General features: G+C 54.9%; 1 protein-coding gene across 3 annotated transcripts in view; it reads left to right on the forward strand.

The window, feature by feature from the left end:
• Positions 1 to 23,426, forward strand: part of TEAD4 (TEA domain transcription factor 4) — a 66,519-nt gene that overhangs the window by 23,545 nt on the left and 19,548 nt on the right. For 2 of the 3 annotated variants that reach the window (XM_032390797.1, XM_032390795.1), the window contains exons 2-7: positions 1,846 to 2,100; positions 14,853 to 14,917; positions 15,363 to 15,425; positions 19,041 to 19,169; positions 20,237 to 20,280; positions 20,821 to 20,876. In XM_032390797.1, the coding sequence (XP_032246688.1) occupies positions 2,094 to 2,100; positions 14,853 to 14,917; positions 15,363 to 15,425; positions 19,041 to 19,169; positions 20,237 to 20,280; positions 20,821 to 20,876 (364 nt within the window). In that variant the 5' untranslated portion in view covers positions 1,846 to 2,093. The remainder of the gene's footprint in view (positions 1 to 1,845; positions 2,101 to 14,852; positions 14,918 to 15,362; positions 15,426 to 19,040; positions 19,170 to 20,236; positions 20,281 to 20,820; positions 20,877 to 23,426) is intronic. The other variant, XM_032390796.1, reaches the window with a different exon arrangement.

The following is a 23,426-nucleotide window of genomic DNA, read 5'->3' on the forward strand; positions in this document are numbered from 1 at the left end:
TCAGTATTCTTCCTTTTATCTGAGGATTGAGGTATGGTTCCAAGTTCCAACCTCCCTGTATCTGTCAGGTCTAAGCTGTCATCTGAGTGGTCATTAAAACTCATTGGCTTCATTACTAAGATCAACTTCCCCGCCTTGCCTCCCAGGGCTATTGTAGTAACGGCTCATTTACTTATTCCTTTAACTTAGAGTTCTTTCATTTTGGGCCTCTAGATGTTTACTTTCTTCTGAAGACAGCTGTACATTTAAAAGTATTATATTTGTTACATTTTATTTATCATTTCTAAATTTCTTTTAGAGAGTGAGAATTTTCAAGTCATCTACTTTACTGCCATTAAAGTTAAAGGTTGTTTTTTTTTAAGATTTTATTTATTTTAGAGAGAGAGAGATAGCAATAGTTCTCACCTCCAGGATGCTCTAAGACTTTCCCAGAGCATTCCTCACTTTCTTTTCCTTCTCCATACATGAAGCCCCACATATCCCACAGTTCCTCACAAAGAGGTGGGTACGAGGGTGAGTATGGTCAACGTCCACAGTGAAGGAAAAGGAGGAGCTGAGTGAGGGGTGGGGGGGTACAACCTAGGAGGGACTAGAAGTTCCAAGGAACTTGGCCAAGCTGCAGGCACTTAGACTCCCAGCCCTGTGTTTGGGCTAGTGGCAAAGGGCAGGGTTGTGTTGTCAGCTTCTGGAGACACCAGCAAATCAACCGTGCTATAGCCCCAATATGTGACAGTCTTCCAGGGCCAAAATCTTCCTTTGAAAAGAGCCCAAGCTGAGGATGGAATAGGAGAATGATGAACTGCGTTTTATTTTGTATCCCCTTTTTTTTTTAATATAAAATTTTAATTGTAGTAAAAAACATAAGATTTATCATCTTAACCATTTTTGAGTATATTAGTTTGGTACTGTTAAAAGTTATATTCATGTTGCTGTGCAACAGATCTCCAGAAATTTTTCATCTTGCAAAATTGAAACTGTATACTGATTAAACAACAACTCCCCACTTCCTCCTCCCCCCAGCCCCTGGGAACCAGCATTTTACTTTCTGTCTATGATTTTGACTACTTTAGATACCTCTTATAAGTGGAATCATACAGCATTTGTCTTTCTGTGGTTGGCTTTTTTCACTCAGCATAATGTCCACAAGGTTCATCCACACTGTAAGGCTGTTCTTCTTTTTTAAGGCTGAATAATATTCCCTCTTGTGTATATACCACATTTGGTTTATCCATTCATCTGTCCATGGACACTTGGTCTGCTTCCACCTCTTGGTTATTGTTAATAAGGCAGCTATGAACATGGGTGTACAAATATCTCTTCAGGACCCTGCTTTCAGTTTTTTTGGATATATACCCAGAAGTGGAATTGTTGGATCATATGGTAGTTTTCTGTTTAATTCTTTGAGGAAACTTCCGACTGTTTTCTGTAGTGGTTACTATTTTACATTTCTACCAACAGTGCACAATAATTTACATCCTTTTTGCCCCTTGTTGATTTGATGTCAGAACATCTGTTAGTCCTTGGTCCCCCCGTCTCCTACTTCTCAGCCCTGTCTTGGATTCTTAGAGCTATGCTCAGAGAATGCCTAGGCCATTGTGCTCATTTGACAGGGTGGGAAGCTGGGGTCTACAGAGGGGAAATGACCTGCCCTAGATTCCAGGCCTCCTGATCCTCCCAGACCTTTCACGTCACTCTTTATCCTCTGGGTCCCTGGCCTGACACCACCTGTGCTATGGATGGCCAAGCAAGGAAGAGCAACTGATTCTAGGGCTTGGCATTCCCCGGGACGCCCTGGCCCACGGCCACATAGTTCTTCCTCCAATGCTGTGGTTTCTGCCCAAACAGGTCCAACGGGCGCTCCTCCAAGCGGAGCCTTGGAGGGCAAGGCCGGCACCATTACCTCCAACGAGTGGAGCCCTCCTAACTCCCCTGAGGGGAGCAACGTCTCTGGGGGCAGTCAGGCGTTGGACAAGCCCATTGACAATGACGCGGAGGGTGTGTGGAGTCCGGACATTGAGCAGAGCTTCCAGGAGGCCCTGGCCATCTACCCGCCTTGTGGCCGGCGCAAGATCATCCTGTCAGATGAGGGCAAGATGTACGGTAAGGACCCTGTTGGGGTGGGGTGGCAGGCCCCTGCCCTCATGGTTCAGTTCTGGAAATAAGGCCCAGGCATGGGGGGGGCACAGCACCCTTGGGGTTCTCCAGGTAACGGAAGGGGGAATGACCACTGAGGCATTTATCGGGTGGATGCTGCTTCCTTCTGTCCTGGGTTCCCAAGGGATGGGAAGGCATGTGAGGAGAAGCCTTTGAGAGGGTGAGAAGCTGTGGTAGTAGAAGACTTGGGAAAGGGAAGAACACCCCCCATCCCCCGAGAGCAGACTGGGAGAGTCCCATAAGCTGCCCTCCAGGCAAATGCCTCATCAGTTCCCTGCTCCCCACCCTTGGCTGTGAAGGGAGGTTAGGGAGGTGGTTACTGGCCTCATTCCCCTCATTTGCGCACACACTCAGTCGTGAGCCAGGCCTAGGTGGGGAAGCTCTGGCCCTGCTCACAATATGGTGGGGGTAGGGGAGGTGAACACACGTAGAACGTGCTACAGGACAGGTGTGGAGTGTCCCAGAAGAGAGTCCAGCAGAGTTCTGTAGACCTTCACTCAGGAAAGGTCCCCTCCAGCTCAGAGCCATCTGGAAAGGCTTGATCTTTGGGAGTGGCTGAGAATGGGGGAACATACAGAGATACTGTATGTCCAGTAGCCATGTGGGAAGAACAAAGCTGTCTGCCCGGGGCTGTGCTGACCTTTGGATGGAAGAGAGGGTATGTGGGAAAAGTGGAACAAAACCAAAAACTGAATAGCTATTGGAAAGCCCCGGTCAGTCTTCCATTCCCGGGAACCCCCAGCTTGAAACACCGGGCTTGGGCAGGTACCGGGAGGGTTTCTGGAACTGGCGGGCGCTCCTGACAACAGAGGGCCCTGCCCTGGCTCCCAACAAGATGGCTCCAGGCCATGTGCCCACCCCCAGGGGTTTCCATTTGGGTTCTCTCTCCCCCATGCAGCGCTGGTTCCCACTCAGCTCCCCAAGACAGAGACCTTGTCAACTGTCTACAGGGCGCTGTGTGAGGGGCTCGTGGGGGCTGGCCGTATTCGTCTCCGAGGGCTGCTGTAGGAAATGACCACCAGTGGTGGCTTCACACGGCAGCAGTGTATTTTCTCACAGCTGAGAAGTCTGGAGTCAAGGTGTCTTTAAGGTTGGTGTCTTTTGGGGGCTCTGAGGGAGGATCTGTTTCAGTCTCTCTCTTAGCTTCTGGTGGTTGCTCGCAAGCCGGGGCCTTCCTTGGCTTGTAGCTGCATCACTCCAATCTGTGACTCTCTTGTCACTCTGTTGTCACATGGCCATCTTCCCTATGTGTCCTCTCCTGTTCTTATAAGGATACTAGTCACACCTAATCCAGTGTGACCTCATCTTAGTACAACTGTAAAGATCCTATTTCCAAATAAGGACACATTCTGAGGTTCTGGGTGGACAGGAGTTCTGGGTGGACACTCTTCAACTTAGTTCAGCTAGACGGAGCACATGTCCAATTTGTTACCACAGCCCCTGGCACTCATCCTTTACCTGCAGCCTTCCCTACAAGGCCACAGTGATTCCTCTCATTCTTTTACTTGTTGGGGGAGCAAGGTCTGTGCTAGTTGGACCCTGGGTCTCATCCTCAGGCACCGGTTATAACTGTGCATCTCTCCTCACCAGCCCCATGGCTGTGGCTTTGCTGGGTCCGCACAGAGTCTCTCTGATTTCTGTGGGCCTCCGTGCCCTGGGTCGGCCCCCTATACTGCTATTGCTCTAACCATTTCCTGCTCTGGTGTTTGCTTCTTACTTCTGGCCCCTATGGAAGCTTCGTGGAAGAGACTGCTGACATGTCTGGAGCACCAGGTGTGGGATCAAGTGCTTTACACAGGTTATTCCCATGGAGCTGGAGAGGAATGGAGAACTGGTATCTTTGGTTCTTTCTACTACTTTGGTGGAGAGTGGGATGGGTGTTGATGCAGAGCTGAGGTGTGAAGGTGAGAAGGGGTGGGAGCGCAGGACAAACCTTGAGAGCTGTCCAGGTCTCTTGTTGGGAAGCCACGATGTGTCTTCAGGATACTGAAGGATACTTGGCAGGATATATCTTTGTGCTTGAAGGAAAAAATTTTCTGGCAAACACATGTGGCCAAGAGGCATTCAGCAGAAGGAGAGAGCTGAGGGTGCTGCAGGTATCTGGTGGGGGGGGGTGGGGCGTGGAGATGGCAGAACGTGGCAGAATCAGCAGACATTTATTGGAGTGCCACTGTGGACCGGACTTTGAATGCTGAGATGTCTCTTTTTGTGAGTGTGTGATAAAATACACAGTACATAAAATTTACCCTTTTCACCATTTTTAAGTGTACAGTTTGGGGGCATAAAGGACTGTTCACGCTGTGGTGCAGCCACCAGCACCATCCTTCTCCAGAACTTCTTCACCTTCCTGAGGCTCCATACCCACTCGGCACTGACTCCTGTTGCCTCCTTCTCCTGGCCCCTGACCACCACCACTCTGCTTTCTGTCTCTGTGGACGTGACTACTCTAGGGACCTCATACAAGTGACATCAGACTGTCCGCCCTGTTGTGACGGCCTTAGTTCACTTAGCATCATGTCCTCAAGGGTCCTCCATGTTGTAGCCCAAGTCAGAACTTCCTTTTGCAGCCTGAATAACATTCCATGGTATGGTTAGACCACGTTTTGTTTATCCATTCGCCTGGCGGTAGACATTTGGTGGGGGATGCGTAGTTTTATGTAGTTGTTATGGGTAGATATTTCTCTCCCCACTTCACATGTAAAGGAATTGGGTGAAGAGACTTTGTTGTCGGTCAGCAGACGATTGTGACTGAGTCCGTTTGGGCAGTGCAAGCCTGCGGACCTCTGGCAGGCCTTGGAGTGGACTTCTGTTTGGGCCAAGGGGAGCTGTTGAGTGGTGGGGGGAAGCAGGATGAAAACGGTGTTTGGCAAACTGTCCTGGCCATGTTGTTGTCCCGTTTGTGGCTCTCCTCCTGCGCAGAGAGACAGGGAGGGGTATGGGGGGGGGATCACACAGGGGTGGACCTGGCAGGCGAGAATTCTACCACTGAACCACCAATGCTGACATCAGGGGTGGACCTGGGAGGAAGAGAGGGGAGGGGGGCCGGGGCCAGGAACCTCTTAATTATGCCGAGGAAGACAGGAGCGGTCAGTGGCCTCTGACATCCTTATTTCTTGGATCTTTTCAAGGGAGGAGGGAGGAATTGTAACCGCTGGTTGCAGATGCAGAGATAGAAGCTCAGAGAAGCCAAGAGTTTCTCCCAGAGTCTCTCAGGTAGTTAGTGGGAGAGTGAAGGCTAGAAGCAGTTCCCCTGCCCCCAAGCACAGTGCTCCCCCATCACCCTGAATGGCCTTTGTGGAGCCTGCTGCCCCGCCTGCACCTCTCCTCCCTGCCCCTGTCTCCTGCTTGGCCCGGGCTCCAGGTGGGTCAGGCACAGGGCAGGGGCACTGGAGGCTGCTCCCCAGTGTCTGATGACTCACCCAGCCCCCACAGCACCTGTCCTCCGTGAGTACAGATCCTGCTGGGGTCCAGACGCTGGCTTATCCCCATCTCTTCTTACCAGGCGTGGGGGCTGAGCCAGGGCAGGACCGCTCATGGAGTTGGTGAAGGGGCCCTCGGCAGGGGCTGCCGTCCAGCTGGGAGGTATATATAGCTCTGAGCTCAGCCCCGTGTGTGGGATGGGACCCTGGGAGGTGGAGGAAGAGGGACAAGCTGCCAAGCTGACTCAGATCTCGTCTCGCTCCGGCTCCTCTCCTCCATCTTCTCATCTTCCCTTGGGGGACCCACTCTTGCCATCCTCCAGTGCCCCGGCCCCATCCTGGGCCCCTGAGAGCCCAGTCTGCACACACCCCACTTCCTGCGGTCAGAGGCCATCGGTTGTTTTCCAGGTGGGCTGGCCCAGTGAGACACAGGGCGGGAGCTGAGAACAAGCAGGCAAGAAGAGGCCTCAGACAGGGAGAAGAGCAGGCTGATTTAGGGTGCCCCGAGGAGGGGGAGTCTAGACCTGGAGACTCTTGAGGACAGAGATTCGGCCTGCTCCCAGCTCTGGCCCCAGCACAGCCAGAGTGGGGCACTGTGAGGAAGGCCAGGCAGACATGAAGATAACATGCCGAGCTACAGGGCAGATTAGCGCCTGTTATTTCTGAGCTGAGCCTCCCACACTTGTGGACGGGCTCCCGGGGCCGGGGCTGCTAGCCGGCTTCTGCTCACGGCTGCCTTCATTTTTTTGCCCCGTCACTCTGTGACCCTCGCCCTGGCACTGCCACACTGGTCACTCTGACCTCCTTTGGCCAGCCTGGCCTCTGGCCCTGTGGGCAGGTGGTGGGGAGGTGAGCGTGGGGCAACTTCTCACCCCCATCTGCCTGCACACTCTGTCTTTCCCTCCCCTCACAGCTCCGTCTTGCCTTCTCTGTTCTGTCTGCAAGAGGGCTAGCTGGCTCTGTCTTCCTGTGCATCCATTCTTTCCTGCCCGCCATGCTCTTGAATCTCCCAGCTCTCCTGATCTCTCTCCCCTCTCTCTGCTTCTCCTCTCCTTGCTTCCTCTGTTGTCTCCCTGGGTGCCTTGTGGCCCAGGCTTCTCGTTCCCACTAGCAATCTGGCAGCTCTTAAGCAAGCAAGGTCTCACTGTCCTGAGCCAGGCTGGGGCTGAGGGCTGTGGCCCCTGTTCTCCACGACTTCACGGGGCAGCAGAGGGACAGGAGAAACAACTTTAGAAAGTAAACTCATGACTTATGTTATATAGTGTCACCCAGAGGGCTAGGTTATCTTGGAAGTTTTCTGGAAGGAAGTGGAGCATGAGCAGGGTAGAGGAGGGAGGTGCTCAGGGAAGGGGAAGAGAGTGAGCACTAGCCCAGAGGTGGGACTCTGTGTGGTGGTTTTGGTGGGCGATCTGGGCAGGTGCTGTGATGACGACTGTCAGAGCTGAAGGGACCCTGTTTTGGATGAGTCACGCAGCTCAGGAGAGGCAGAGTGGGGACTGGGCCCAGGTCACTGAGATGATGGGACAGCAGTCAGCAGCCTCATCTGAGCTTCTGCCCCCTGCCTCTGCCATGTTCCTTGGATCCTCCACTGCACTTTGCTCTGTTGCCCTGTGGTTTCTGGATCCTGCCATGTCCCCCGTCTGGCTTACAACACTGACTTCATACTTCTGGAGGCCTGACGATGTGACCCTCAGTTCAAACTTGCTCTGTGCTAGGGGCTGGTGTGGCCTTGGGCTGGTGGTCTAACCTTTCTCAGCTTCAGTTCCTCATTTGAAGCACTGGGGAGCAATGATAATAATGCCACCTTTGTTTGGTTTTGGTTACATTCATTTATTTATTGTGGGAAGGTAGACATCACATACAGTTTACCATTTTAACCTTTTGAAGTTGCAGTTCAGTGGCATTAAATTCATTCATCTTGTGGCACTGCCATCACTACCATCCATCTCCAGAACATTCTCATGCATCCCAAACTGAAACTCTGTAACCATTAAACACTAACTCCCCATCCACTCCCCTGTCCCCCAGCCCCTGGGAAGCTCTCTTCTGTGTTCTGTCTGTACGAATTTACCTATTCTTGGCACCTCATGGAGGTAGAATCAGTCATACAATATTTGTCTTAGCACAAGGTCCTCAAGGTTCACCCATGTTGTGGCCTGTGTCAGGGATCCGTTACTTTTTATAGCTGAATACTATCCCTTTGCACAGATACACCACATTTTATGTATCCATTTAGGTCTTGGTGAACACTTGGTTGTTTCCCCCTCTCCCCTGCTGTGACTGGTGCTGCTATGAACATGGGTGGACAGGTATCTGAGTCCCTCCTTTCAATTCTTTTGGGTATATACCTAGAGATGGAATTACTGGATCATAGGGTAATTGTGCTTAACTTTTTGAGGAAGCGTCAAACCGTCTTCCAGGGGCTGTTCCATTTTACGTTCTACCAACAATGCACAACGGTTCCAGTGTCTTCATGTCTTTGCCAACACTTGTTATTTTTTTTGTGGTTTTTTTTTTTTTTGAATAGTTATCCTTGTGGGTGTGAAGTGGTATCTTGTGGTTCTGATTTGCATTTCCCTAATGATTAGTAACGTTGAACATCTTTTCCATGTGCTCTTTGGAAGAAGACCTCACCTTTCAGTGTTGCCACAGGGATGAGAGCACATGGAGGTGCTCAGTGAGCAGCAGTGGGATGTGGAGCCGAATGGGACATGTCCTCTGTCCTCAAGAGCTCCAATTTTAGTGAGAGAGGAAGACAGGAGCTCCAGTGACTTTTTTTTATTTATTTATTTATTTATTTATTTATTTAAAGATTTTATTTATTTGACAGAGAGACACAGTGAGAGGGAACACAAGCAGGGGGAGTGGGAGAGGGAGAAGCAGGCTTCCCGTGGAGCAGGGAGCCCGATGCGGGGCTCGATCCCAGGACCCTGGGATCATGACCTGAGCCGAAGGCAGACGCTTAACGACTGAGCCACCCGGGTGCCCCTCCAGTGACTTTTAGCCAAAGACTTCGAGAAAGGCACAGATCCCTGTGCACCAGGATTTGGAGGTGGGAGTGGGCACACCCACTTGGGTGGGGATCAGAGACCGCTCCTTGGGGTGGTGGCCTTGAAGGCGGGGTCAGATTTCACCAGAAGCCTCAGAGCCCTGCAGGGACAATGGTGGTACTAGCTCAGATGTCAGGCTTAATCACTGCCTTCTCAGGCTGCAGGCAGAAGTTTCTTGTCCACAAATAGCCTCTTCCTCCCACTGCAGATGTTTATAGCTTTAGCTGGTCCCTGGACAAAGAGGCCCCCAGGCCATCGGGATTAGGGCTGGTCGTGGAGGACGGCTGGCTTCCTCCCCGGGGTCTCAACCTGCCAGGGTGAACTAGAGAGCTAGTCAGAAGGGCTCACTCCCGTGAGAGGCCTCTGGTGAGCCAAAACCCAGCACGTGCAGGTCCGTCTCCTCTTGGGGGGCGGGGGTGGGGCTCTGCCCACAGGTTCTCAGCTTTTTTTACTTTTCAAAACTAATAGCCTTCATTATAACAGGGCCTTATGAACATAGCAGTAGCAGCAGACTTTGCTGACCTTCTGCCAGGTGGTAGGTGCTTTACTTCCTTGATGCCATTTAGTATACTTATGGCCCTGGGGGGGGCTGGTGCAGAGAGGGGAGGCAATACAGACGGAATGAGATGCAGAAATGGCCTGTCGCAGACAGGCTTGTGCAGATGGGCTAACGATGTCAGCGGTAGCGTGTGGCCAGCAAGAAGCGGGGGGTGGCTGGTAGGTATGTGTGAAGCCGAGTGTGGGGTTAAGAGGAAATGGTGGTGACCGTGTGGGCCCTGCATCGGGGAGGCTTCACCCTCAGCCTGTGGTTAGGCCAAGGCTCCCCTTTGTCCATCGGCTGCCCTTGCTTCCCATGGTGGGGTGGGGCCGTGGGCGGAAGCTGGGGCTGTTGGACACATGTCCCCTGACAGATGGGCCCTAGTCTGGCGGGGGTGTCTTTTCCAGCCCCACCCAGGCCCTCTCTGGGGTTGGCCAAGGCCACCTGCCACACTGTAATGCCCAGCTGCCCAACTGGCCCTGCCGAGGTCCAGGCTGGCCTCCCACTAGCCCAGCATGTGGTCTCTGCACTGGAGGGGAGAAGACAGGCCTGGCTTTGAGCAGTACGTGGCAGAGCTGGGACAAGGATGTGGGTCTCTTTCCCTCCCACTAACTCATCTGGATTTTCTACTCGTTTCTTACTGCCCTTGCTCTCTTGGCCTGCAGTGTGGTTTCAGGGCTCAGCCTCTGAGCACATGCTCCCTACTTCTCTCCGCGTCTCCCTTTGACTCTGTGGCCTCCTGATATCTACATCATGCACGGCATGTTGGCTTCTATCAGCTGGGGGAGCCACAGTCCATGAGAGAGTAAAAACAGTGGGCAGGCTCTTGGGTCCAAATAGTTGGCTTTTCCTCCAGGACCTGGGTCAGGGCGAGGGGCAGTCAGACATAGCCAAGGGCTTTGCTTCATGCAGAGACCCGGAGAATGGGGGGATCCAGCCAGAGGGAGGAGCCCCGTGCTGTCTTGCAGAGGCAGCTCCCAGCCCAGCCGAGGGAGGGCAGCCGTTGTAGGATAGTCGTGAAGCCTTAGAAGCGTATGTTCTCATGGCACCTGGGACACTAACAAACTGTGTGACTTTGAATAAATCATTTCCCCTCTCTGGGCCACAGTTACTTCTTCCCTGGGCTACATAAGACCTCGGGGGCGACCAGGTCCGGCTCTTGCTTCTGGTGATGGCCCTCACTCCCACGTTAAATAGAAGTCATACTGTGTGATCCTGAAGAGACAGGCTCTGGAACCAGATTGGATGGGTTTCGGTCTCGACCACTTGCTGGTCTGTGACCCTGAACTGCTTTGCGAACCTCTGTGGGCCTCGATTTCCCTGTGTGTAGAACGTGACGGTAGTAGCAGCTGCGAAGAGCGGCCGTGAGGATTGAAAAGGAGAGCACAGATCCGGCTTCCCCAGCGCACAGTCTGTATTTGCACAGTACATGTTCACGACTGCCGGTCTGGCTACGAGAGCGAGAGACACTGTCGCAGCCCCCCACATAAGTGTGAAGCCGGGACTCGATGCCCGCTGGCCGGGGTGACCTCTGAAGCACCCCGGTGGCAGGAAGGAAGCTGGTCGGCTCTTCTTGGCTCCGCACACCCCCAGAGACCCAGCACTTCACTCCTGCCCAGGGGGAGTTCTCAGCTCCTGGCATCACCTCTGATGAGCAGAACAAGGCTGGGTGGAATAATGGCCTGAGATGAGCTGGTAAGGGGGAGGGGAATGCTGCTCCAGAGAAAGGGAGGGCAAGATGCATAACTTGGAAAAATACAGACAGCCTCGCCAGCCTAGACCCTTTGGATTTGGCTCCTGCGGCCCCCAGCATGGCCTGTGTGGTGGCAGAGCTCCCGAACCCTGTAGCAGAGGGCAGAGGTTGTTGTGGGACCAGGAGGGGGCTCTGTCTTCAAGACCCAGGGCTCCTGGCACAGGAGACCGTCCTCTCTGATGTCTGGAGTAAGGGTCTCAGCCCCTGGCGGGCACGGGGCCCACTAGCTGCTGCTCGTCCTGTACCGCGGAGGAGGGGCCACTGTGCACAGGGCCGGGAGGCCTGCCCGGGGATAGAGAGCATCTTCGGGGTGCCGGGCACTCCCTGCGCCACTGGCAGTGGCTGAGCCAGTATTCAGGCCCAGGCAGTCACTGTTAGATCTGCGGGTGGGTGATCCGGGTGAGGTTTTCTGCCTTCAGTGTCCCCATCTGGTACTACGTGCGATTGCCCACCTTTCTATAGGTGGGAGGGAGGTTTGCTGGGGAGTTAGTGAGGGTCATGCTTCAGGACCATCACTTGTGTGTCCCCCTTCAAGTCCCTAATCTTTTTATTTGTAATTTAAATTTGTAAAGCAATTTTATGGGAGTATAATAGCCATACAGTGAACTATACATATTTGCAGTAGACAATTTGGTTAAGTTTTGATGGGATGTAAGCACACCTATGAAGCCAATTACTACACATCAAGAGAGTGAACATGTCCATCTTAACCCAAAATGATCTTTACCTAATTCTGTATTTATATTTTAAATTCTTTTTCTCAAAGAGAGCCTCCCAAGTTTTAGATGCTTTAGGCTCCACAAAAATCTGGATTTGCTCCTGCATATGGAGGCTCAAATGAGGCCAGGATAAGAAAGCACTTAAACAGCTGTGTTGGACTAATCAGAAGTAAAAGGTGATTTGCTTTTATTTAATGTGTACCTTACCTATAGTAGGCTAAAACGCCTTGTGGGACATGTGGTCAGCGTTTTCTTGCCATTGCCTTGTCATTTAACAAGTATTTATTGGGAGCTTACTGCAGAAAACAGCAAGCAGTGTTCTAGGTGAGGGTGTGAACAAGTGAATAGACAGACAGACACCCCTGTTCTCAGGAGCTTTCCTTCTGCTGGGAGTGGCGGTGGGGGGAGGCAGTGCTCTGAGTGAGCAAGCAGATCACGTGGTGTGTCCGAAGATGCTAGGGAGAACAGCAAGGACGGTAGGCTGTTTGAGGTGGGTGGGTGGAGGCGGGGAAGCGGTCTCTTAGACAGTGGCACCTGAGCAAGGAGGTGGGAAGGTGAGGGAGTGGGCCACGCGTGGCTGGGCTGAGAACACGGCACACAAAGGCCCTCAGGCGGGAGTGGGCCAGACACGTCTCAGGAACAGCCAGGACACCCAGTGGGAGATGCTGTAAGGTCAGAGAGGGGCTGGGCTGGGGATGGAGTGGACAGGCCCTGTGGGGGCTTCCAGGCCATTGTAGGGGCTTGAACACTTGCAGTCTCAGTGAGATGGGAAGCCATGGGAGGGTGTTTGAGCCACAGGATTGCTGTGGTTGCTGTGTTAAGAATAGGCTGAGAGCAGGGGATCCAGGTCGAAGGTTATTGTCATAGTTGAGGCCAGAGAGGATGGGAGCTTGGACCATGGAGGGTGAGGTGGTGAGAAGTGGCTAGATTCTGCATATACATTTGACCTTTGAACAATGTGGGCGTTAGAGGTGCCAACCTCTACCCCCCCCCCACAGACACAGTGGACAGTCCACATATAACTTGACTCCCCTAAAACTTTACTGGGATGCCTGGGTGGCTCAGTCGGTTAAGCGTCTGCCTTCGGCTCAGGTCATGATCCCAGGGTCCTGGGATCTAGTCCTGCATCGGGCTCCTTGCTCGGCAGGGAGCCTGCTTCTCCCTCTGCTGCTCTTCCTGCTTGTGCTCTCTCTCGCTATGTCAAATAAATAAATAAAATCTTAAAAAAAAAAATTAAAAAAAATTAACTACTAATAGCCTACTGCTGATCAGAGCCTTGCCAATAATATAAACAGTCGATTCCCCTGCCTTTCCCAGCAGCAGCCCCAGTACTCTCCCGCTCCCCCTTCTCTGGGTGAGCGTGCCGTCCAGCTCTGTGATCAGCCTCCTGGTCTCAGGAACCCTCTCTCCTCCCTTGCTCTTCTCCTCGCTCCCAGGCTGGGCCCTGAACTAGACAACTCACACGGGCCTGTTCTTTTTACAGCAAAGGAAACTGAGCCACAGAGAGCTCTCACTGAGCCCAGGTTAAGGTCTGTTTCCTAAGTCTCTAAACATTTGATTGGAGTAATTTGGAGGAAGAACCTTAAAAGGGCCTGGTTTAAGAAGAGCAGTCTGGGTGAAGGTCCATAGAGGAATGGGACTTGCCAAGATCCCATACCTTGTTTGTGGGGGTGCTGGGCTACACCTGGCTCCCCAACTCCCAGTTCTGGGACCCGCTTACGGTCACCACTGGTGATGACTTAGACTCTGGCCAGCGATCATAGCATTTCCTAGCTGCAGCGTGAGTGTCTCTGGTTAGACATGCGCGGGACTGTTGAACCGTCTTTGGACGTTCGTTTAGAGGAGCCTGTGGAATACCTCTCCGTGGAGAGCTTTGAGAAGAGACATGTCACTGGATTCCTGTTTTAGGTGCAGACCAGCCCACAGGTGATAGCCTCAGGGTCTGATCCTCCCGCCCTCCCTCCTTCCCCTGACACAGACCGTCCAGCGCTCCCAGGCCAGCTAGTCTTTCTGGCAGACGAGACCTCCCGAGGGTGGCCTCTTAATTCAGCTTTGGCAGTGGGGAAAGGTCATCTGGGGGGCCAGCTTGGACTTGGCTGTGCTCTCCGGTTACAGCGGGGTGGCGGACAGCCCCCTCGTCTCGGCCCCACCCCCCTGCACCAGCAGCCTCCTTACTCAGCCACAGCCCTCCAGGCTCAGCAAGGCTGGCAGGATGGGGCGGGGCTGGCGTCTGAGCCCGCTGGCCTCAGAGCTGGCCCAGGGGGGTGACAGCTCCCCCTCAAGCCCCCTTGCTCTTCCTCTCCCCAGCCCAATGCCCTTCTTTATAGTCTAATCCTACGCAGTGGTCAAGGTCCAGCGGAAGGCTCACCTGACCACCCAGCCTGAGCTGACCCCTGTGCTCTGAGCACACTGTGTGCTCCCTGTCCATGGCCCGCACTGGGGTTACGGCATGGACACACGTCTCTCCTCAGCTAGGTGGTGGTTTCTTTGAAAACAGAACCCCCTTTCATAATTACATTTACAATGGTAGAGGTCGTGGGTGGCTCCTTACAGTTTTCCAGGATCCCTCAGACACAGCCTCAGCCTCTAGGGGACTGGGCCCATGGCGCACACGCGGTGTTACCTATTGACTGGTCTGGTCAGAGCCATGCAGCTGGAGGTGTGGTCTGCCCAGGTTTTCTTTATCTGAGTTCAGGGCCTCGGGCCTCCTCCCTGGGGACGCTCAGTGTCTCAGCACTTTGATCTCCCGTCAGGAGACAAGGCAAGACATCTCGTAAGGTCCTGCTCATTTATGGAGGTGGTAGAAGCTGTGGGCAGTTGGGGGGGGGGCGCTGCATGGGGGAGTGTCAAGGCCCAGGCACTGCCCTGCAGCCTCCCAAGTGTGCAGAAGGCCCCAGGAGGAGGCAGGACAGATTGGCAGCTGTCAGGTTGCTGTGGAGTGGGGGGAGGAGGTGGCCAGTGTGGGAGAAGGGAGCTCCCCGAGTTTGTATGGGGCCTGCAGCCCTGTCACCTCCTTGCTCTCAGGTTACCACTCCCGCAGCAAGGCCTCAGCTTCCTCTTGCTGCTGGGAGATTCTTGGGATCCAAGGAGGGCACCTGCAGAATCCTCACCCCAAGTCCCCACTCAAGGTGGGCAGAGGATGAGGGAAGGGATCCCCAGATCCTCCTGTGTTTCTGCTTTTGTCCTTCTCCTGCTGAGAGCATGTTGGTGTCTCTGTAGGTCGGAATGAGCTGATTGCCCGCTACATCAAGCTCCGGACAGGGAAGACCCGCACCAGGAAGCAGGTGGGCCCTGGGAGATGAGCGTGGGTCCCAGGGGCAGGTACCCCAGTCCCAGTCTGTTCCTGTGGTGGGCCAGGCCCTCTGCAGGACCGAGGGTGGGTTCTTGGTGGGGCTGGTTCAGAGGGGTTATCTCTTTTTGGTGTGCCACAGACCGTTCAGTTTCCCTGCAGTCCCTGCTGCCATCAGCTGGGAGGAAATCCTTCCCCTCCCATGTCCAGGACACCAGAAGAACAGAGAGTGAAGGACTGGCGTTGTACTTTGATTTATTGCCAGACTCTGGATTAGCTGGATGTGGCAGGACTGAAGGCCCATCATTGACTGCCCCTTTCATTCACTCATTCACTCAGATGTGGTTTGAGGATGGTGGAGGGCTGAGGGTCGAGGAGCCAGCACGGGGAGCACAGGGCTCCTGGGAGGTAGGGACAGGAGCCTTCTCTTCCTGCTACAGGTCTCCAGCCACATCCAGGTGCTGGCTCGTCGAAAAGCCCGCGAGATCCAGGCCAAGCTAAAGGTAAGGCAAACCAGCAGCAGTGGGAGGGAAGACCTAGGGCACAGGTGGGGCCAGCTTCCTAGAAGTTAGGGCTCTTTTTCCAGCAGGAAAAGTATTCCCTTTGGGTTCAGGGGCTGGCTGTTCATGTGCAGAGCCAGCATGCTTCCTGGGATTCAGCCTGTAACTACTCCTTGTCTGCACAGGGAATGACAGTTGATGTCAGAGCTGTGTGTGTGTGTGTGTGTGTGTGTGTGTGTGTGTGTTTATGACCACCAGGCTCTACAGCATCCCCAGGTCACAGCGGGATTGCCCTCCACACCCCATTCCTTGAGGACCTCCTGGAGGCCCTGGCCCCTCCGTGCCATCCCCTGAGCCTGTGGGGTGGTCAGGCTTAGGAGGCACTGCTGTGGGGGTGGGGTGGATGGTACTGTGGGAGCTGGTGGAATTCCTTCCTATGCTCTGCTCTCTGAGATGGGCAGTTCTCTCCCCTTCCCAGATCAGTCCCACCTCACAGGGCCACTCCCCAATAGGGGGCAGTCTGTTTCCCACAGGACTCAGGCCTCCTGGACACTAGAGCCAGGGGACCCTTTTGGTGAATACCAGGTGGGAATGAGCTCCCCATCATAGAGGTGTTCATCGCAGAGCTTGCCCAGCTACTTGGCAGGAAGAGCTGACATTTGGGGTCTCAGACTGAGGCCAGCAGTTAACACACTTTTTTTAAGCAGTGGAGGTCCCTTTTGTTTTTTTCCCAAACAAAATGCGACACCCATATGTTAACAAAGGAGCTACCCTGGTCAAAGCTAGGTTGGTGCAGAATAGACCAGAGACCCCCTGCTCCTATTTACCTCTCATGCTCCATGACTCTTGAACCCCAGAGTAGCTTAGAACCCAATTAAAAACCTCTGCACTAGATGAGCTTGAAGGTCCTATGTGGCTCTGGTTGTCCATGATCCTGACACTGGAGGCTCCGAATGAGTGGGGGGAACTCCCAGGAAGCCGCGTCCCACTGCCCACTCAGCCCAGCTGTCCCCCGCCCTCACAGCTGCAGCCCAGCACCTCGCTCCTTTGTCCCCTGGACAGGTGGCTGGGCCTCAGCTGTCGTCACTCCCTCCCTCTCAGGCTGGGCACACGTACTCCTGGAGGCCCCTGGGGCCTGGAGTCCAGCTTGCTCCCTACTTCCCCTCTCTGGTCTGCTTCTCACTCACTGGGACCCTGGCAGGGAGCCAGAATGGAGAAGACACTTTCCAGTGTTCTGTTTACAGCCATCGAGGGAAACTTTTAATTCCCTTGTGGACCAGATGGCCCACATTTACTTCAAGGAATTGCTACCTTTGTCCATAGGCTCTAACTTAGAGACTGGGGAGAGCTCTCATAGACCACTAGACAGACATTGAGGGGAGCCATGAGCCCCTTAAATAATATGTAGATCTTTGTGTGCATTTTCTCGGGGAGAGTGGTCTGAGGATATTGTCGTATTCTCAGAGGGGTCTGGGACCCAAAGTAATTTGTTTCCCTGGTGGACAGACTTCTCCTAGGTAGAAATCCTCCAGGACTCGGGATTTGGTCTAGCTGGCTCTGCCCTTGGGCAATGTGAGCGTGGGGAGTCACTGGCTCTCAAGCTCTATTCGGTTTAAAATGTGAAATGACAGGGTGAAGCAAGGTGGTATCTGAGGTCCTCTCCAGCCCCAAATTCAGTGATTCCCTGGCCTTGTAACCTGGTCACTGATGTCACTCCCCATAAGGTCCTTCCCACTTCCTCCTGATTCCTGTTCCACCCTGGGTGAGGACGTGGTTTCCTGAGCCCCAGTCATTTGTTGAGATCAGCTCTCCGGGAAGGGCCATAAGTTGCGGACATTGAGCGGATGGAGCTCTCCGGCCTCACAGTGCAGTTGTTAACCACAGAGGTCCGTGGGCTTTCTGAGGGTACGGCCTGCTGCATCACACATGTCCTCCTGGAGGGAGAGGCCGGGGCCGCCTGGCCTGGGCACATTTGGCTTTTCCCTCCTGAACAGTGCACGTGTTCTTGGCAAGAGGCTACCTTATGCTGAGAGCTCCCTCTTTGGTTATCAGAGAGCCTCTAAGAGCAAAGCCCAGGTTGGACCCAAAAGGACGGTGGTTTGAGGATGAGCCCTCCTCTCAGAATGGTCTGTGCCTTCTGTGCTGTGTGCACCCTTCCCTCCCCCTGCCCTCCACCCCCGCAGGCCTGCAGAGGCCCAGAGGCCCAGTGCTGAGTTGACATGCCAACCTGGACCAAGCTCTCGGGCCAGCCATCACTACTGTCAGCGCCCTAAATTCTCTGAGCCTCTGTTTCTTAAAATGAGGATCATACCAGTCTCGCCAGCCTCATGGGAGTGCTGTGATGTTCAGAATCAAAGTGAGGCCGTGTTCTTGACCTTCTGTGGGCCATCTTGTGCCACGTGAGTGCACATGGTCCTGGAGAGGCTGAGTGGCAGGGCCTCTGGAGTTCTGGCTCCACAGTTGTGAGGTGCCGGGACGCTGGGGGACCACCTGGGTCCCCAGAGCCTCATGCCCCCACGGTGGTGCCACTTCACGGGGCTGTTGTGGGGGCCGGGAGAAACTGTCATGGGGAAGCGCCTGTGAGCTGCAAGGGCCTCCGTCAGTTCTCACACTTGTCTGGGGCTACCACTTAATTACCAGATGATGACTAATTTATTTTTCCCATTTAAAAATACTCATCATAAAGACAGAATTCCTAATCTGAGTTCCTGAGCTGAAATAATCCAATCTTTTGGCCTCAATTAAGTTACACATAGTGAATAAAGCTTGCCATTCCAGTCTATAAATGTGGTCTTACTTTGGACAAAAACACAGTTCCCATTAGGCTTTTTGAAATACGGAAGTACTGAAATACATGTCATCATTTTGAAGACCTGTAGGAGTGGGGCCCTCAGGATGGGGACCGCTGGCTTACACACGTATACAGGTTATTATTACTGTTCTCGCCAGTGTCCTAAGTGCTTACAGGTGCTTTCCTGAGTGCTTGTTAGTTCAGAGCCTGTGCGGGGCGAACCCATTCTTTGGTGTCTTTGGGCCCACGGAGGGCAAGTAGCGGGTGTTGACACCTGCCATGTAAAAGGCAGGGGTGCCTCGGGCATCCGCAGTGCGAGGGGAGACCCATGAGGCAGAACTGAGACAGGTGGGGCCGCGGAAGACCGTCCCAGGCCTCCAGACAGTCCATGTGACCGCGGAGGACCCCTCCTGGCCATTCGAGGAGGGCTCTGACATGTTTATGTACCATCTACCGTGAGCCAGGTGCCGGGCCAGCCGCCAGTGGCGTGGAGGCGAGCAAGGACTAAGAGGCCTTCATCGAGACACGGTCTGGCAGATGGTTTCCCAAGGCCCTTTACGCTCTAATAAAATAGCCTGGACAAGCATTTTACCCCTTTGACAGAGGAGGAAACTGATCAGAGGAACCACTTGAACCAAGTGACCTGTGCTCAGTCACAAGCCAAGTTCTTAGCACTGCATGGGCACGAGCCTGGTCCCCCAGGGCCTTGTCCACGGCTCTGGCCACTGGCGGTGGGACAGCTTCCCTGAGCACAAGCCCGGACCCCGCCTCACCCACACCTGCCATAGTGACCACTGCTGAGGCCCTCCCTTCCAATGTCTCCCCAGGACCAGGCAGCTAAGGACAAGGCCCTGCAGAGCATGGCTCCCATGTCGCCCGCCCAGGCCATCTCCGCCACAGCCTTCCACAGTAAAATGGCCCTCGCCCGGGGCCCAGGCCACCCAGCAGTCTCAGGGGTAAGTGGGGCTGCTTGGAGCCAGAGGCCACGTCAGCCCCTCCTTCTCTCTCCTCCCCCTCCTGAGGAGCCGGGGGCACTGGCCAGGCCCCATTTCTCTCTCGAGTCCTCCCAGGCCTGGAGAGCCAGGGGGAAGGAGGGACCAAGGGCCGAGGGGCCATGCTGAGGCACGGCTCGCCGGCGCTGGCCCTGCCTCCTCGGGGGCCTTGCTAGTGACACAGCAGACCTTCCACAGGGGGCAGAGCCGCCCCCACTAGCTGACTGACCGAGCAGCTCTGCACCTGGCCCGATTGACAGACGAGGGGGCTGACGTCCCGGGATGGGGGCTGAAGCCTGAGGCTTCGGGGCAGCGCCGGCGCACCCGTGAGCAGCCCTCCACCGCTCGGCCCTGTCCCCGCTCCCCCAGGCACTCAGCACTGCTTGCCTTCCAGTCAGAGAGCTGGTTTCAGGAACAGACTCTTGTTCGGATTTTAAATTTCTTGACCGTGGCCAGCTTGGTGACACTTTCACAGTGGTCTAGAAAGGCTGTGTCCTCACAGGGTTGTCTTGGCTGTAGGGACTAAATGGGTCTTCACGATGCACCCACAGCACTGCCCTAGGCGCGTGGGGAAGGGACAGTGACTGGCCCCATGCTCAGTGAGCCTATCCAGCAGTTTTCAAAGTGTGTTCCAGAGACCGCTAGTCCATCAGGGTATTACCTAGATAATGACACAAAGTGAATCTGTGTAAGGAAGTTTGGGACACTTAGAACTAAATAGGTTTCTTAAATCTGGGACTGTTAGGCCTTCAGTGCTGCTACGCACTGTGGGCTTCTGAGGGAGGACTGTCGCTGCCGTGATTCCAAACCTGGGGCTTCTCCCGAGGAGCACCTTCTCGGCAGAGCAGGTCCAGAGACTAGAGCTCCTCGAAACACATTTAGTACTGGATAGTAGCGCTAACTCTCTCTCCTTACCATCCACTGGGTCCAGGCCCCCAGCCCTGCCTTCCAGCTGAGGCCCCTGCCTGGCCCCCCCACACCACGGCCCCCGGGCATGGGGTGGGCTGACTCTGCACTTTTTGCCTCCTCAGTTTTGGCAAGGAGCCTTGCCGGGCCAAGCCGGAACATCCCATGAGTGAGTATGGCCTGCTACCAGTTGCTCTCCAAACTGAACTTGAGCCCATAAACTTGTGCTGTGGAGCCTGGCTCCCAGTCTGGGACAGGGCCGCAGCCTGGGGTCAGCCTTTCAGGAGGGGCTGGGGCTTTGGGGTTGAGCTCTCCTGCTCGCAGGCAACAGCTCAGTCTGCAGTGTGGACCCCCTGGGGTGGCGTTTGCTGAAACGCCAGTCTGTCCACGGTGAAGCAGGGCCAGAGCTTGGGACCCCAAGGGAAGGGAGGCTAGGAAGCTGACCTCTGGCTGGCCAGGGCGGGAGGGAGGACGGGAGGGAAGGAAGAGAGGGAGGAGTGGATTTTCCCAATAGACAACGCTGCTTCTCTGGGTCATCCATGAAACCTGACAGACTTGGCAAGGGAGGGAGCAGGTGGCCAGAGCCCCCCAAGGCCACTGATGGCCAGACCACCAGGGCCAGCCACACACACAGCATTGGACACTGCTGGAGGCTCCTGGGCTGCCGCCTGCCCTAAGGCTTACACCTCCTCTCTCCTGTCTCCCACAGTGTGAAACCGTTCTCTCAGCAAACCTACGCTGTCCAGCCTTCGCTGCCTCTGCCAGGTGGGTCGGCAGTGCGCGGCTCCCTTGTGCCTCACACGCCTGCAGCCCCTTCCCCCCCAGCCCCTGGGGTCCCAGGCCCCCCGACAACTGGACATCTCATGGCCCTCTTAGATGCGGCCCTGGCACGTGCTCAGACCAGACATCCCAGTCTCCTGGCTCCACCCCATTCCTTGCCCCTACCACGCACACCTCTGCGCTGCACCAAGCCCCTCGTGCCGCTCGGGCTGCCTTACCTGCTTCCCAGCTTGCGCTCAGGGCCTTCCCAGGTGCACGCAGTTCAAAGGGGAGTGCCTGTTCCAGCTGGCCACCCCCGTATGCTGCATGGGTCCTCCCAACAGCTTGGTTCTTGGAATGGCCCCCCTCTTGGTGACACTGTAATCCCCTCCTTCAAAATGGGAGTTTTGTTCGGATTTTAAATTTCTTGACCATGGCCAGCTTGGTGACACTTTCACAATGGTCTAGAAAGGCTGTGTCCTCACAGGGTTGTCTTGGCTGTAGGGACTAAGTGGGTCTTCACGATGCACCCACAGCACTGCCCTAGGCGCGTGGGGAAGGGACAGTGAGGAGACGTGCTCTCTCCGAGGAGAGCGCGGCTTTCCGGCCTGGAGCTGCTGGTTAGCAGAGGGAGCACTCCTGGGCAGAGGCGTGGAGCGTGGGTGTCCCTCCTTCTCACTGCTCAGGGCACACTTGCTTCTTTCTCATAAGGGTCCCTTACCTCCTTCCTCTCTGCAGGGCAGGGAGGATCCTCACCCTTAACCACGTTTTCTGGCCCGGGGAATGATTCTCTGCCGACCTTCTGGCCTGGCTTGTCCTGCTCCGAGAGCAGTGCGCTCCCCTCCTGGGGTCCTGATTGCTGCTCTCTCCCAGCCCTGAGCAGTCCGCCCTCCTGTCTGTCCCCTCCTCTCACTGGCCCCTGTCTTGGTTCAGGCCCTCCTGCTCTGGCCTGCATGACTGCAGTAGCCTCCTGACCTGCCCCCCGTTTTACCTTGCCTCCCCTCTTCACCGTGCGATTCACCCCAGTGACCTTCATAAAGCGTCCATCCCATCGTGTGGTTCCTAGGCTTAACATCTTTTCCTGGCCCACTGGTGCCTTCTGGATATGATCTGAAGTCTGTAGTAGGACTTGCATGGCTCTCCTCGGTGACTCAGCTTCTCTCCTCTCCTTCGCTCCGTGCCCCTACCCACCCTGCCTCTGGGCTTCAGCTCAGGCTTCCCGTCCGCCTGCACGCTTCTCTGCCCTGTCCTTGCCCAGTTGAGGGGCCCTGAGCGCTCTGCGCCCCCATCTAGCACTTGACACTTTATTGCCATTATCTGGGGTTGGGGGGGGCAGCGTCTGTGAATGACTGGTCTGCGTCTTTCGTGTATCTAGTTGTGGCCGCACACCCTAACCCTTGCTCGGTGAGCAGTGCTTGAACAGATGAGTGATTCAGCTGGGGCATTAAGCACGGCTCACGTGTCCAGCATGGCCCTCCGCCCACCCCTCCGTTTCTTCTCCGTCTCCTTCCTCGAGTGCTCCTGAGTTACCTGCCTTAGCACGCGGGGCCTCCAGCCTCCTCCTAGCCTGGAAGTCGGGCCTCTGGAATTCTGTCTCTCTGCTTTCTCACATCCCGTCAGGCACCAGGGCCCGGGATTTTGCTCCCTTCTTGTGCCTCCTATGTCCCTTACTCTTCCCTCTGCTGCACTGCTTTCAATCAATCCTTCTTCATTTTTTCCCTGGGAAAACATCCCCAGGACCATGCTTCTGACAGCCCCTTCCCTGCCTAGTCCTTCCTTCATATTGGGTAGGACCTTCCAGAAACGCAGGTCTGACCATTTCAGTGCCCTGCTTAAAATCCTCTGTCACTCCCAAACACTCAGGCTCAAATTCACGCTGCTTACTTAGCCTAGCCCCACTCTTGACCCCTCTCTTTACCTCTGTTTCCTGCCACGGGCACAAACCCACCTGCTCGCCAGCTCCGCTGAAGACCTAGCTTCCAAACCCACTGAGCTTCTCACAGCCGCATCCCTTTGCCTCTGCCCTGTGCTCTGCTTCGAGTGCCCTTTCCCTGTCTTCACCTCCTGCCTCCTGCTTGTGCTTGCTACTTCCTTCAAGCATTGCCTTCTGTGGAGAAGCCTTCCCTGTCCACCCCCAAGTGCATACCTTGTCAATTCTTACCACGTTCCTTACTTCCTTTATTAGCAAACCTGTAGGGAATGCCTGTTCTGAGCCAGGCACTGTTGTAGGGGCTGAAGAGACCGCAGTGAACAGATCAGGAACCTTCCTGTTCTCACGGGGCTTAAGTCACTGTAGCAGTCGCTGTGTCTGGTTATCTCTGACTGGACCAGAAGCTCCTCGACAAGAACCTAGCGGTGCTGCTCAGGAAGCTCTCAGTGCCGTTGGCATCCTGGCCCCCCATCCAGCGTCCATTTTCCCCTGACTACAGTTCTTTCCAGGGGCCCAAGGGGACTGGCTGGTACCAGGCCAAGTGCTCCCCTCCTCCACCCCTGCTGGGAGGCCTATTTCGGGGAGGCAGGAGATCTCCTAGCCAGCTCGGGGTCTCACTGCTGGGC

This window comes from Phoca vitulina, unplaced genomic scaffold (genome assembly GCF_004348235.1).
Source record: "Phoca vitulina isolate PV1807 unplaced genomic scaffold, GSC_HSeal_1.0 scaffold59, whole genome shotgun sequence".
NCBI classification, from domain to species: domain Eukaryota; kingdom Metazoa; phylum Chordata; class Mammalia; order Carnivora; family Phocidae; genus Phoca; species Phoca vitulina.